Raw genomic sequence first — 16,513 nt, 5'->3', positions numbered from 1 at the left:
AAAATAGCAATGTGTAGGTGTATAATAAATTATTTAATTCATTACACGCATTTTACTCCAGAGAAAGTTAAAAGAATAAAATCTATAGAAAAAGAGAAATAAATTGATTTTTGACAATTTTAGTTTATTGCCTTTAATAGATGATTGCCTTAAAATTTTAAGATTGTAAATTTGCAAATTTAAATTTAACTGTTTCTCGCGAACAAATCGGTCGGTTGTTCCAACGGAAAAGCTCGGAAACTCAACGGTCATGCTCGAATTTATTGATATTTGCTCGAAAAGCAAAGGGGGAGTTCGCCGTCACACCCGCAAGCTCAACAGTCTTCAGGCGTACAGCTGATCGTGAAAGACCAAACTGAAACGAGCGCATCCGGGACGACCTTTTTCAAGATTTCTGGTCATCATGAACAACAAGTGACAAAGGGTCAATCAAGGGATTGCGCAAATTTTCCGCGAGTGCATTATATCGAAATATTCGCCGGAATGTCATTGAGATAGCGAGACAAAGCTCCTTCTCTTTGCCTCTCTGTCTCTGTCTGAAGAATCGAACGGTCCATTCCCATCGCGCACCCCCTTTTCCCTTCTTGTCCCACTTTTACCGCAAAAGATCAAAAGATCTGAGCTTGCAATCCGAACGTACGTCCGCTCCGATAATTCGATGATTTACGATTTCAAAGATCAAAGGATCTAAAAATATCCGCTTCAGTTAAAATATTCATAGAAATTAAATATCTAAAAATACATATTTTTTCACAAGAAAGATTTTAAATGTACAAAGCTTTCTAAGCATTCGCACCTAAAAAAAATGCGACCAAATAATTCAAGAACCCTCGTAAACTCTTCAATAAATCGTGAAATCTTGTAATCGCCGATCAATGTTGGTGAAAATCGAAGTATCGACACACAAGAGCTACAGATTGGAAGCTCTTGCCATCGCCGAGACGTTCGATTACGAGAAATCCTTACAATGGCCAGCGAAAAGAAATCAGGACGATACAGGTTGGCGAAATGTATAAATTTCGATAAATGTATAAATTTATGAACGTAGACACATTTTTTGTGCTTGGAGCTACAAATTTTTAACCATATTGAAAAAAAAAAACTGCAAATATTTAAAGATTTGAAATTTTCAATTCTTCTATTAGAGAAACATCCTCTTTCAAGAAATCATTCATTTTACGGCAAAACTTAAACGTAAACTACAAAACTGCTTTTCATTTTTAATTAAAAAAAAATATTTATTAATTTTTTTTTTATTGTTTAATTCTTCTTTGTAAAAGCGTGTGTTACTTTGCAAGGACATCATTACCAGCTCCGGGTCGTTCCGAAGTAAATCTCTGCTCGGTGACGCTGCAGCTGGGCAAGGACATCAGTAAGACCAGCATGCCAGTCATCTTTAATGAACCCCTTTCATTCCTGCAACGCGTCGCTGAGTATATGGAATATGCCAAATTGCTCAAGCGAGCATCCCAGGAGCAGTCGCCAATCTCTAGGCTTCAGGTGCGCGAGAAAACTTTGTGTTCATAAATTAATTAATAACTCAATAATTCGAGAGTATTAATGAGCGAAATTAATTATTTTACAGTACGTCGCGGCTTTTGCTGTGAGTGCTCTCGCTTCGAACTGGGAACGCTTTGGAAAACCTTTTAATCCGATCTTAGGCGAAACGTACGAGCTGCAACGCGAGGATTTCCGGTAATTAACTCTATTTAATTCCTATTTATTAATTTAAGATTAATGAATAAAATTTCTATTCAATACTCTTTCACTGACGATTCACTATGTCGTCATTTTATATCTAACATTTTATATACACCATGTAAAATTATTTTCTTATACATAAATCTTTTAATTTTAATAAATATCTTTTACAAATAATCATATGATCCTCACAATTTCGAAAATTCAGACAAATTTCTTTATATTTGCTATAGAGATTAATAATGTTTTAATAAAATAATAAAAGAACTTTTTTTATTAAGAAATATAAATAAAAATTTTAATTTTTTTCTATTCAAAATTTTTATATTGAAAAAAAAACTTGTAATTTTTTTTCAGAATAATATGTGAGCAGGTTTCGCATCATCCTCCGGTGTCCGCGTTTTATGCCGATAGTGAGGATTTTATTTTTCACGGCAGCATCCACCCCAAATTGAAATTCTGGGGAAAATCATTGGAGGTGCATCCGAAAGGAATTGTTACAGTCGAACTACCCAAGTAAGTCTTCGCAATACGAGGATAAATATTTAACTAATTTAATTTATTTATGTATTTAATAATTATTTTTAATATTAATTGTTGTTAACATTTTTCTTTGTCCTTTAATTTTAATTATTATTGAAGACTAAAAGATCTCATGGAGAACTCAATAATTTTTAAAAAAACATCGAGACATAAATATAATAATTATTATTATTCTTAATTAATTATTAAAAATAAAAAAATTAATAAGAAAATTAGAGAAAGACCTAACATTTTTTTTCAAAGAATTTCGATGCGTGTGTTTATATAATAATTATGTTTAAATAGGTGGAAAGAAGCTTACACTTGGCAAAATGTCAATTGTATTCTTCACAATGTTCTGGTGGGACAATTGTGGATGGAACAATCGGGCCCTCTGGAAATCAGACAGCACGGAGGAGACAATTTGAAAGCTAAACTTTGTTTTGTCAAAAGCACCCTGAACGGTAAGGACATTCATCGCGTCGAAGGCTTCATAACGGATCAGGAGTAAGTTTAAAAAATTTTCAATTAAGTTGGCAAAAAGATAAGCGCAAAAAGAAAAAGTTTCGCTTGATTAATTTATTTATTTGCCATTGTAAATTAAAATAAAACAACCTATCGTTATTATTCCCTTATATTTTTTTAGAAAAAGGAAGTTACTCTTTCTTTACGGCAAATGGATCGAAATTTTACGATCCTGTGAGCCCTCTTTATACGAGGAAACGCTGGAAAAGATTAAAATGGAGGCCAAAAGCCCGCAGGGTAGTCCAGGACATAAAAAGGTCCTGGCAAAACTCCACAGCCTGAAGGTCGGAGCTTTCAAGCCCCTGCATCAGGTATCGAACAACTCTCGCTCAACAAATAAATCAATTTCTCCAATTAATTAGATTTAATTTCGTTATCAAATTAATTATTAAACAAATTGTTAAATTTAATTATCAAATTTGCAGGATGCGATAGACGAGTCTTTGAGCACGGTTGTCGATGACATCCCGATTGTGGACGAGATTCCAGGATCTATCACATTGTGGGAAGTCACACCGAGACCCAGCAACAGTTCGGATGTTGGTTCAATTAAATTGATAATTAAATTAAATTAAATTAAATTTATTTGGGACATTTCGAGCGATACATTTTTTGCTTCAAATTTTTACTAAAAATTCTAGAAATTCTTTACATTATTTTATGTGTTTTTCTTTATAATAAAATATTTTAATAAATTTATGATACAAATATTTACTTGGATAAAGTAATAAAAATAATTTTATTCTATAATACATATTAAGAGGAACCTTAATTCTGATATGCAAAGATATATTAATTCAATGTGATTTACAGTATTATCAGTTTACAACATTTGCCATGTCATTAAACGAACTGGAACCCAATATGAAAGAGACTCTGTGCCCGACCGACTCCAGATTAAGGCCGGATATTCGCAAGCTGGAAAACGGCGATCAGGATGGTGCCGCGTCTGAGAAAGCTAGACTCGAGGAAAAACAGAGGGAGTCACGCAAAGCGCGCAAACAGAAGAAAGGACACGAATATGTTCCCAAGTATGCATTCCATTTTAATGAAATATATTTGATATATGGAGAAAATATTAAAAATACAAAATTAAAAGATTCAAAGAATTAAAGACGTTCAAAGATGTGGGAATCTTATAACCCAAATTTTAATTTAATATTAATTTTACTTTACAATTGAAGTATTAGTAATAAATAATCCTTCTTCTACTAATATAATTCTAATATTAATCTGAGATTTATTAAAAATAAAAATTAAATTGCGAATTAATTAAAAACTCTATATAGTTATGGTCCTTATATATAGTAGTAAATTAAATAATTTAATTAATGATCTTTAATTTCTCAATGAGGATATCGAAAATGAATTTGCAGATGGTTTCAATCCGGCACGAATCCTTACACGGGTCAGGAAGATTGGATATATCGGGGCGGATATTGGGACCGTAATTACACCGATATCGAGGACATCTTTTAAGGAAGAGAGTTCTTCAGCTTAAATTAACGCCCGGGAGAGAACCGATAATCGGGCGCCTCGTTAGTGCAAAATTATAAATAAATTGCCTAAGAGAGCGGGCGCGTAGATCGATAATAGACGCCTTTAGAAATCGATGTCCCTGTGTAAAGTAATTAAAAGCGAATCTCGCGAATCTTGGAGCGCGACGAAAATTGGAACTTGACGAGTCATCGGCGAGTACCTTCCCGTGCTCTTCGGCGAATCGAAGATACAATCGAATGTTGGAAAATCGATTTATAAAATTCAACATTCATAGACTTTGAATGTTCGATTATATTTTCGGTTCACCTCTTCCCGCAAACTTATCCGACACTATTTTTATAAAAAGCCAAATCGAATTATCAGAAAGAGACAATTCTTTTTTTCGCAGCCTGCTTGAAGAAATCCGCTTGAAACGACAGAAACTGATTTGAAATCTATATAAAATGTCTCTAAAATAGAGCGAATCGTTTCAGGGACATTCTGTGTAATTTCGTCGTGAACTATCGTTTCATTATCGGTCAGTCAAATGAATAAATATTTATGCAAACGCTTTTCTATATAAATTTTCGACTTGTCAATTCAATCAACAAATTACGTTTCAATATTTTAATACGTGAAAATCTTAGTTCTCTATTTAAAAATATTCTTGTATATTTATATAAATATAAAAATTATATACGTAATAGAGATATAAATTATCCTATTCTATCGTTTGTAAGAATGCAGTCTAAAATTTAGAACGACAAACGAGTGCCATTTCTTATCAATCTACGTGCAAACAAATCAGGAAAAGAGAAAACTTAGCGAAAGTATCAGATGAGAAATCTAATATTGCAAATACAAAAAGAGAGCACGATTCGATCGTATCATTTTTTTTTTTCATGTGATTCTCTTGGACTCTTTGAGCAGGAATCTCATAGACTCTTTCGTGTAAATATACATAGCGACTATATAATATATCTGTAAAGTCAAGATAAACCGAACGATTTTTCGAGATTAACTTCTCACATCGATCGAGCAATAATTATTTAAACTTTGTGCTTTCGATTTAAGATCTCGAGAAGAAGAAAAAATCGCGCACAAATTTCGCGCATTCGACAGCGAGTCGAAAACAAATAGATTTCAGAATCCACGAATTTAACAAACCTGGATCTATTTGGATCCGAAAAAACGCGACATTTCTCAAAGATCTCAAGCAAAAAAGCTAAAATCCATGGATTTATTAATATTATTAAAAGATATAACTCGTGGCAACTATAGCAACGAGTCGATGCGACTTCATGTGCATTCGTGCGTATCGAAAAGTAACGGTTCGTCAAAAGTGATCTTACCTTTCAATTTTCGATATATATATATATATATATATATATATATATATATATATATATATATCGTGTACATCAAATAAATCTAAATTTATAATCTGTCGTATCAACTTGTAACTATCGTCATTCCACGCGTGACGTTTCTTAATAATTACAATACCGAGATAAGAATATCTTTAATGCAAAAAAAAAAAAAAATACACACTGCTCTAGAGGATACAAAAAAGATTCAATACATACCAAATATCCTGCGTTTCTTCCAGATCAAGTAGATGTATCTTTTGCGCGATATATAGATGCCTCTTAGAATAAAAATTCAGATAAATATGTTGTGCGTATCATGCGCGTATTGTGTGATAAGCTTAATTTAGGAAGGACGACAATAATTTGGGGTTCTTCAAGAGCCAAATATGTTTCAAGTCACTGAAAAATACATCTGAATTTCGAACCACTGCTACAATAACGATTTACTATAATTGATCGATTTTATAATTTTTTTTGAAAGTATAACAATCAATAAAGCTTGCATCTCGAGAAACGAAGATAAAAAACGAGTTAAATGATAAGATTCTTTTTTCGTGAAAATATTTATCTTTCGATTAGAAGACTTAGTGGATTGTAATTATAATATTTTTGAAATTTAGCTTGATTTTGAGGAATTTAAATCTTCGAATTATGTCTATGAAACTGATTACGTATATTGCTGTAAACAAGTCCTTCATTTATTGCGATCGCGATAATTCTTGGTTATTAAATAAAATTGAGTATACGCATGCATCGTTTCATCCAGGCGAATGATTTACGATAAATAATACACGTATATGCACATATAAGAGTACATATCTACATCCGATAGGATTTCTACGCTTCCATAAGAGAATGACGGATTATTTGTATCGATAATGATCGCCTATGGTGATAATATCCGTGAGTCGCCTCTGAAAATCTTATTATCGTTAACAATTGCGCACGTAATTTGTAGGAACTCGTTATATTTGCGTTGCATAGTTTACGTCATGTGTAACTGTACATAGACAATAGCCACGTTAGAAATAAATGTTGTTACAAAAGACTTTTTGCAATTTATATATATATATATATATATATATATATATATATATATATATAATATATATATATATACATATTTTTTTTTCTACAGTTTTGAAACCTCAGTACAAGCTGCGATATCGTAATTCGAAAAATAACTAATAATAAATTCACCGCATGATAATATACGGAGCCAAGAATTTCGCGCATATTTTTGTACAACGTAAATATACCATTCTTTATTTACATTATTTTATATGTTTTTATTGTCGTGCGCGCGGCGTGAGAAATATAATCACCGTGACAAGTGACTATAAAAGAAATATTAAAAACGGAGAATAATTTATTTTTAAGTAATGAAAAATATTCTTGATAATTCCTTGGCAATTTTATTAATACGTTTAATAATAATATACCTGGACGGCCATGATGAAGTGTGGAGTTCACTTTTGATAGAAAAATTATCACACGTTCATCTCCGCACTGTCGATGAGACATCTGTGCATAATGCAATGATCGTTTGTAATAAGACAAGATTGATCTGAAAATCGTAATATTATTATGACTATATCGCAGCATTAATACTTACAATGTACGACCGCGATTTGATCCAACAAGCCACAAGTAAGCGCGCGAAACACACCGTAGAGAAGTGCGGCCATGAAACGTCACTTCCGTTTCTAGTACCGTAAAATACATAAATCCAACTTGTATAGTTCGATTCCGAAATTCCTTGTGCTACGCGAATTAAATATGGCTGTCATTCACTCGCGCCAAATATGAAATATTAAATCATAATTCGAGAGCTAATTTATATTAAATGTGACATTAAGTGCATTCCGTCTGATACTATTTTCGCTTCAAAGCAATTGATAGATTCATATATACTATATATATTGTGCAATTAATTATAACGAGATGGTATTTATTATACATATATTTTTATAATTAAAAAATATTATTATTATTTAATATAGTTTTTTATATCATTATTATTTAAAATAATTCTTTTAGACACTATATTACATTTTCAAAAAACTTTGTGTAATAAATAAATTTTGCGATATATTTAACATATCTAGAAAATAAGGATAGAACCTCATGTGCAATTTTTAAATCTGCTGTCACTTTCGCACCAATTATTTAAAATAATTCTTTTAGACTTTATATTACATTTTCAAAAATCTTTGTGTAATTAATAAATTTTGTGATATATTTAAAATATCTAGGAAATAAGGATAGAACCTCATGTGCAATTTTTAAATCTGCTGTCACTTTCACACCAATTTAAAGCTTCGACTGGCGACTCGTCAGGTGGCGGCAATCGCAGCCACGTTTCCAACGAGATTTCTACTTGATTCTCGATCTAGTGTCAGTCTATAATCGAAGCCGATCGATCTCGGCTCGGTATCGGAGAACGCGTATTGCCTTTTGCCTCCTGGTGAACCGATTCGAACTCGACTATTCGTGACTTCGTACCAAGGTTTTCCGCACGACCAACGAAAATCGTCCGATATCGCCCCGATTCCACATCACGAAATCAGCAAGATGAGCAATGTACCAACAGGTGAGATCATCGGCATCGCCATTCGTTTCGATTCGAGAAATTGTTCGTGCATATTGTTTAATAATGAAACGAAGTAGATCGTCGTCGAGAATAATGAGAATTAATTGACAATAGCGGTTAAGAGGCGATCGTGGTTGAACGAGCCTCCAATTCTAACCTATGGTGATATATTATGCGCGTTCGCTAGATTATTTGACATTTCCAGCGACGATGACCTTGTGAACTTCCGTATGTCGTGCGCTTGTGTTTACGTGGTATGTATGTAGGTGTGCGACCGGTGATTCCGGCCGCAAATTTCTGCACAAATCATATGTGCATGTTCGATTTGAAATTGCGCTTTCATATTTTAATAAATTTTGCACTGTACTCGTGGCTGTTTGTCTTGGGATCAAAAGTATTTTATTACGAATACAATTATTTTCACGACAACACAATACCTGACTTTCCTTCGAACTTTGATATTTATTTTTTAAACACATTACATATATATGTATTGTCAATCATGGCATTCTACAGTGATAATCCCTATTAATAATACTTTAATTAATTGTGCGCTAAATTATTGCAATAATAATATTTTTTACGTAAAAAATATAACATGAAAAAAAATGAAGTATAAATAATGCGACTGACACGAATAGATTGCAACCGATGCGGGTGCAGCTGCACTGATTAAGGTCGATTTCCTGTACTCTGTTTTGTTAATAGACTTTTTTAGGGAAGAATTTAATTGCTAATACACTGATTTTTTTAACATATATTATTTTTAATTATTTTTCTTAATATGTTTTTAATTATTCTTAATATTCTTTTCTTTACTTTAAACGAAATATTTTTTTTTTAAATATCATCCGATAATTTTTGACAATAAAAAGATATGTTTTTATTATACAATATTTTTGTTCAAATCGAGGGTTGTTGTGCTTATAAATCAATTTATCAATCAGATTTTTATTTTCCGGTTCTTGTCCCATTTTTTCATTAAAAAGGAATTTTCTTCTCTCTCAATCTGATATTTGCGTTATTTTTCTCTAAGAAGAATATATTAACCCTTGACTTGTCCAAGAATCGTCGATAAAAATGAAACGATCGTCTTTAGTTCTTACTAAACACACGTAAGCTAAGCATGGACAAGAATCCGCCGTCGAGGCGAATCGATAAACCGGTTTGCTCTCAAGGTTCCCCGCGAAGAGTTTTAGAAACTTTTATTTTATATTATACATCTTTGTGCCACGCTCTTCCGCGCTTTCTTCGTAATCGATCGCGAAAAGAGGTAATGTACTTTGTTGAAGTCCACGAATCTAATTAGAGCGCTGGATCGCGCCTAGTTTTTCCCTCTTTGTGTTTATTTCTACTTTTCTATTTTATACTTGTCATCACAATTGAAACAAATGAAAATATACAGTGAGCGGATTGAATTAAACGTAGCAAGTGTCAGAATAATTCTGGTGGAACGGTTGTACGTTGGTAGAGAAATTAGCGAGGTTTTCTTAATTAAAGTGTGCTAATTTTTAAGAAAGATCCGCCGAGTACAATTTTGCGGGCAAGTATACTACAAAGAAGTGAATTTTAATTAGAGTCAAACGCAAAAAAAAAAATGCCGGTTGTCACGCATAAATAATAATAATAAAATAATAAATATAATAAAATAAAACATCTGTGTTTGAGGACCTGGGGACGCTTTAGAAGCCGCTACTGAGGCCTTTCCTTCTTGCGGAGAACCGAGGCCACTTGTCCGTTCCTTCTTTCCCTTCCCCCTTATTCCCCTTTTCTATCCCTTCCTAATTCATTTTCCATTAAAGCAGAGTGAGAGAACCGTGTCTCGATTTCTCCGAAACGTTGCGTCCTCGCGATCGTTGTTCTTTGACGGAACAGCTGTTAGTCGTGAGTGCATGCACACATCGATACACGTGGTTGCTTTTTGCGGACCGAATACGCGGATTATTAAATCTTAATGTAGATCCGGGATCGATTTCGTTTGAAAAAAAGATCGCGCGCATTTCTTCAAGTTGTTGTTTCTAGATTTTTATGTGTGATTTAATGATTTGCGATAAAACATGAGTGTCTAATTGTGATAAATTAATCGCGTCAAATTTTTTAATCCCCTGATTTCTCCGACGAAATTTCTCTGTAATTCTTAATCCGTGATTATCAGTGATTATCAGTGATTTTTTCAGAATATCAGTATATCTTTTGAATTATTCTTTGGAATCAAATCTCTCGAGGTGCAAATATTTGGAGTAAATTACCATGCGATTTTAAAAGAATCATGGAAAAGAACATTACTGTCTTTAATCTATAAGTTTTTAAATTTATTAATCATTATCTGTTTATTCTGAAATTTGCTGGGATTTTTCTTCAAAAATCAAAAATTTCGAAAAAAATTTTTAGCAAAAAGGACCTTTTTAAAGGAGACCACGAATATTAACACGATAATACACATTCCTCTAATTAATCGATTATCTTTATTTTAAAATTTTTGTCGAATTTTATATTTTTCGCGATCAAGATTTTAGAGCAAAATTTCGGATAAGTTTTCACGTCAAAAGGAATTTTTCGAAAAAGAATCATGAGAAGCAACAATGGCGAACCTTAAAGAATCCGTAGATCCGAAACGCAACCAAGCGCATGGAAAACCTTGTCAGGAACACGGCGAGGAGGACTGTCCAAGCGAGAACGAACGCGAATTCGAATCGTTGGAATACGAAGAGGATGTATATTATTCGAAGCTGACGACGACACCGAGCTTCGATGATATCGACGAGGTCGATGACGAGGAGGTAGACGAACTGGTGGTTCATTGCTGGCGTGATTCTAACGGCGAGATCGACGAGATTGTCGTCGACGACGGCAATCTCTCCGTAGAAACAGAGTTTCTGCCGGAAGAAGGATCAGGTGACGGCCGCAAGAAGAAGCGATCGATTCGCGTGATCTTCCAGGATCTTTCCAAACCTTACCTCGCCAGGATCAGTAACAGTCAAAACTACAAGAAATTCCTCGAGCTGGTAAAAGGTGTCGTGAGAAGAGAAGAGAGATTGCATTGCCCGTTTTTAAATTTATGAAATATTTAAATTTTCGTATAATAATCTTCTAATTTTGTATGAGAAATTTTGCGGTTTTTATGTTCAGATTCTTGACATCGATTTATTTTTTCTTTCATGTGTGAAAGTGTATGAAAAAAAATAGCTCACTTGAATCATGATCGACTATAGCGAAGTAGAAGTATGATTTGAATTTTTTTAGGACAACGTTTCGCTCTGCTGAAACTGCGAAACTATGCATTCCTTCGCAATCTGGCGAAACATAATCGCGTTCATTTAAGCAATCGCTTCCTGATCGAGAAAGTGCAATCGATCCTTACATAGACCTTATGTAAGGATCCTATTTTTATACTTCCTATTTTTATACTCGCATTTTTTTATGTATATATTTATAATAAATATGATAACAAAACACAATTAGATTTTATTCACATTATATAAAAAAATCATCTAGAATATTAAACATCAAATTAAAGCAATTTAATACAATTATTTATTAAATATAGAGAGAAAGAAAAAGCTATTTCCGGTAGTCAGTTAGCATGACTGTCATAGTGTCATATAATCTGTGGTTATTGTTCTCTATTTTTGTTTCCTTTTGTTGCAGGAGAAGACGCTTCGCTTCACTCGGCCGATTCTCTGTCACCCTCATCGGATAACGTAGCAAACGAACTTCAAGGGAGGCTCTCCTTGGAGGAGCAAGAACAACAAAGAGCCGAATGGAGCGCTCAATTAGCGAAAGTAAGTCTCAGGGAACCGGGAAATCCCGAAGACAAGGGCTAACAATGTTTGGTTCCAGGTCGAGGAAGAGATACAGACTCTGAGACATGTCCTCGCCAACAAAATTAAGGTTTCGCAGGATCTGAAGAGGAAATTGGGTATCAGCGTTTGGAAAGAGCTCACCGATGATGTCAATCAGGGACTCAAGAACGTCAAGGAGACCCAAGTGTACGTGTGTTACTAGTTACTGGCTTCTTCGCATCTCTCTTATCTGTATATACTCTATCTCTATGTATACACTCTGTACACTCATCTGCACACTTTGTCATATTTTCTAAGTAAGGAGAAGTGGATAGAAAACCAGGATTATGAAAATGCAAAATACTTGCAAAATATTTTTATATTCGTTGCACGAAATATTTTATAAATGATTTTCGAAAACTGCACGGAGCATGTTTTCCGATTTTTTTTTCTTTCCTGATTTTTATCTTTATATTCATGACTTTTGCATTTCTTGTCTCTTCGTTTTTATTTTTGCGAACTAGGTGGTGATCATCTCTTTTACATTGATATTCCACTTCTTCTGCTCTTCAGACACACATAGAAGCATTAACTTTTGTTTCACTTTCGGTTGGGTTTTTCATTTAGTTATCAGAATGTTGGCGAGACACTCGGTCGCTTAACCAGGACGGTCTCCGGGAACAATTTGTAAGTACACACAAACCCGTCTCATTTTCGCTTGGTTGTCATCCAAATCTTATTATCTTATCGGTATACTGTATATTAGATATTTGTACGTAGAATGCTTTTAAAATTCATCTTTAAAGTGAATAAAACACATTGTCAAAATTTGGCTGTTTTGGAGACTTCTTGTGTTTTTGTCGATATTTTAATTTTGATAATTTAAAGTATCGACGAGTATCGCCAACGTAATATAGAATATTGCTATGAAAGTACATTTGCATGAAACAACAACCAAAAAGCAAACACACTAACTTTATCCGATATTCAAAAGCTTTGTGTATGACGTCGATTGAAATTTAATTAATATAGTCATTGTTTTTGCAGAAGATAATCTATAATTAACGATCTATTGTTCTTACTGATTTGCTGACTAATCTTGTCTTTTTTTGTCGGATCAGATACCAAAAAACAGAATCTGTTCTCAAGACCACGGCTGAAAAGACAACGAGTATACTGGGTGGATTTGGTAGCGGCATTTCCATGAAACTGGGCCAGATGCGCAATTCCGATAGCTTCCGGTCCTTGGAGGAAAGGGTTGGATCTGCTTGCGAGAATATTAAGGTATTAAAATTAAATTTATTAAATAAATAATTAGATATCAAATTAATTTTTTTTGTATTATATAGATTATAATTAAATTATTAGATATTACACACACTATTTGCAATGTTCTGACATTTCTAATCTTTTTTATCAAAGCCTTGTTAAATTTGTAATTTATTATATATACATTAAATTTGTATTTTTTAGATTATTTTATATTATTATACATATTAGATTTACATTCTTTTATCGTTTTACAGAAACTTAATTTTATCGTGTTTTTACTCGGAGATTTGAATACTTTTTTCTTTTTGCAGACGAAAGTTGTGCCTTCGAGATCCAATTCGACGCAAAGTTTCGACGAGGCTCTTCGGGAGTCCGAAGCAATGAGGCGCGCATCCGCGGCTCCATCGGTGACCAGCCCGACCATTCCCGAGGACAAACTGCTCTCTTAGAACCCAAAATTGCGCAAAATTCGTGCGTTTCCATCGTGCGACATAAAGTGCTTATAACGCGCTATATCACTATTGCATTCATCTACTGCAATCGCTATAAAGGGCCAAACGACGATGTATCCGTGCACGTTGAATGAATCGATCGATATTTTGCTGAATCGAGACTTCAGATACAATCGTCCAAGTACTCTATTCTCTACTCTATCTAATAAAAAAATATATATTTTTCTTGCACGCCCTTTCCACGCCTTTCCCTTCGCAGGATCGCCTTTCTCTAGGTCACGTTCAGGACATCCTTAGACATAGCGGAAAACGTCCTTCGCGATTTTTATACTTACACTAAAAAACCGATATTTAAGATAATCTATTTTCTAAACAATTAAATGACTATTGAATTTCTGTTGGTAATTAATTTTGATTTATAAATACATTTATAAAACAATTAATGTTTGGATTAGAGCTGATTATTGATATATTCATCGCGAAAAATATAACTTTAAACATAAAAATAATTATTAATAATAAAACTGTGCAAATTTGCACTTATTTTTGCATATATTTGTAATTTTTGGCATTCGAAATTTATCGCAAATTATCGGTGTCCTGAATCGATCTGAACAGAGCTGCCAAAAGAAAATATTTTCAACGATTTACGGTAAATAACCCATCCGTCGACAATACTTTACACACGTATATATTAAACTTCTTACTTATGTATGCAAACTTGATTAGGAACCATTCAGAACACATATAATCTGTTACAAGATAAATCTAATCGGAATCTCGAGGAACATTATGTGAATCTTCTTTTTTATTTATTTAACTAGTAATAATTTAAATAAAAAATGATCAAAAATTATGTCGAATAAATTATTTTTAATGAAATATCTACCGATGAAAAATTATATAAATTTTAAATGAATATAACAATTGTTGAGTATAATTGAATATAAGTTTCTTATATAGACAAATCAAATAGAATCTAATAATACAATAAAATAATTTGTTACATACTATGAATAATTTACTGACTGCTTTTGTAACATAGAAAACTTATAAATTATGCAAGACGAGAAAATATCGGAACATTAAACAGATCTCATCTGAGATACAAAATTTTTTTATTTCTTTAAACGAGATAATATATTAGATACTTAAATGAAAAAAATAGGTTCCTCGCGATTCTCGATTTTAAATGAATATGTTTTAGATGTGCGGATAATTTTAGGGAATTAGCAGGAAATTTGAGAGGTATTTTGTATTTTAACTTAATAAAAGAACACGCATCGACGACGCATGGTGGGACGTGTGCATCTATTAATGTTAAAAGAGATGCAAATTGCATGCGATATATATAATTATTAATTATTATTAAGAATGATTGCCGTGATTTGTCGATATTTGCTGCATAATCTTCTTGTTTAAAAATAAATTATTTTACGAAACGCCAAAAGAGAATCACACAAATCTTTTACAAACTAAGAAAAATATCCATCACAAGTTTTCTTTTTCTTTTTTTTTTTTTGATATTCCTTGCATTACTTTTTTTTTATATTGTAACAATTAAATTTAATTAAATACACATTATGATATATCTCAAATATTTTGCTCGTTGAAAAACGAGAAAGATTACGCAGTTTTTATTCAAATATCATCTAGTATCGAGAAATTTAAAATTAAATTATTTTGGAATTTTAGTTTTGCATAATTCGATAATATTCAATATTATTACTAACATTAAGAATTATATATTAAATATGACAATTATTTTGACCATTTATACTTGATATTTTATTCACGCATTATGTAATTTCTACGTTCAATAATTATCATAAATGCTGATATTACCGACGATTGAGTCTGCGTTTGAGTTTGCGGTTGAATTTAAGCCACCAGGGGGCACCAGACAGTTCGCTTGGCGCCAAAATGTATGTACGTACTTCCGCTTCGAAACAACAGTTGTCGCGTTTCTTTCGTATATTTACAGTTGTGAAAAAGCGTGTAACAGTGAATATAAGTAGTAATCGAGAGCTTAAAAGTAGTCTTGGTTGATATCATATCGTTAGTGTGCGAGTATGAAACGAAATCCGTATCTTCGATCTCTGCTTCCAGCGAAAATCGTCCTCGAAGAAGAAAGCGGCGCAAGAGTGCAAGGAATCCCGCGGAAATCCTGTTGATTCTCCCGTTGCTATGGTGTGGTGAGCATTTATTCACTATTATATCCTAATTAGCTTGCACGAGCGTGATCAAATTCTTCTTTTATCAGTTTCCAACAAAGATGTTACCAGCGGAGATCATCCTCGAAGAAGGAAGCGGCATAAAAGGAATCAGTATATACGGAATCCAGGAAATCCTGTCGACGTAGCCGGCACAGTTGGGTGAGTATGTTTTTTTATTAAAATGTGCTATCATATATTTTATTATTGATGAGATTCATCATTCGAAGGATAGCGATAAAATTGCAACCTTCAATTTAAAAATTATATAATATTATCTATTGAATTATATCAGTGAAAAAGTGCTGGGGGTGTCCCAAAAGTATGAATGATGAAATCTAAAAAAATGGGACAGCTCTTTTTTTAATAGATAAAAATTTTTGTATTTTATATTTAGTAATTCCTTATTTATAATTTATTTAATTCATTGTTTAATTATCTGTTCACAAATATATTAAATTAAAAAATCTAAAATGTTTGGAAAGTATATATATAATCAATTAAAAAGTTTTTATATTTTAATTATATATATGCTAATTATAAAAAAAAAAAAAATCTTGAATGATTATCTCTTTTTTATAATGAAAATTCAGTAATAAAGTGT

General features: G+C 32.7%; 2 protein-coding genes across 4 annotated transcripts; both read left to right on the top strand.

Moving 5' to 3' along the window:
* Positions 1–289: 289 nt before the first annotated feature.
* LOC126856565 (oxysterol-binding protein-related protein 2) lies at positions 290–6,645 on the top strand. The gene is made up of 9 exons (XM_050605180.1): positions 290–999; positions 1,299–1,500; positions 1,586–1,695; positions 2,059–2,217; positions 2,530–2,730; positions 2,870–3,059; positions 3,174–3,287; positions 3,562–3,779; positions 4,125–6,645. The coding sequence occupies exons 1-9, from the start codon at positions 968–970 to the stop codon at positions 4,225–4,227; spliced, it is 1,329 nt and encodes a 442-aa protein (XP_050461137.1). The 5' UTR covers positions 290–967; the 3' UTR covers positions 4,228–6,645.
* A 1,347-nt stretch (positions 6,646–7,992) lies between these two features.
* Positions 7,993–14,990, top strand: LOC126856568 (tumor protein D54). Of its 3 annotated transcripts, none has more exons than XM_050605186.1 (6): positions 7,993–8,190; positions 11,839–11,972; positions 12,031–12,179; positions 12,600–12,659; positions 13,094–13,256; positions 13,556–14,990. In XM_050605186.1, exons 1-6 carry the CDS (start codon positions 8,172–8,174, stop codon positions 13,691–13,693), a joined length of 663 nt encoding a protein of 220 aa, XP_050461143.1. In that variant the 5' UTR covers positions 7,993–8,171; the 3' UTR covers positions 13,694–14,990. The 3 variants fall into 3 exon arrangements, with proteins under 3 accessions (XP_050461143.1, XP_050461141.1, XP_050461142.1); XM_050605184.1 differs by lacking the exon at positions 7,993–8,190 and adding an exon at positions 10,101–11,202; XM_050605185.1 differs by lacking the exons at positions 7,993–8,190; positions 12,600–12,659 and adding an exon at positions 10,104–11,202.
* Positions 14,991–16,513: the final 1,523 nt, after the last annotated feature.

Source organism: Cataglyphis hispanica, chromosome 19 (genome assembly GCF_021464435.1).
Source record: "Cataglyphis hispanica isolate Lineage 1 chromosome 19, ULB_Chis1_1.0, whole genome shotgun sequence".
In the NCBI taxonomy this organism is placed as follows: domain Eukaryota; kingdom Metazoa; phylum Arthropoda; class Insecta; order Hymenoptera; family Formicidae; genus Cataglyphis; species Cataglyphis hispanica.
The sequence above is the reverse complement of the archived record's forward strand: the minus strand, read 5'-3'. Positions and strand labels throughout refer to the sequence as shown.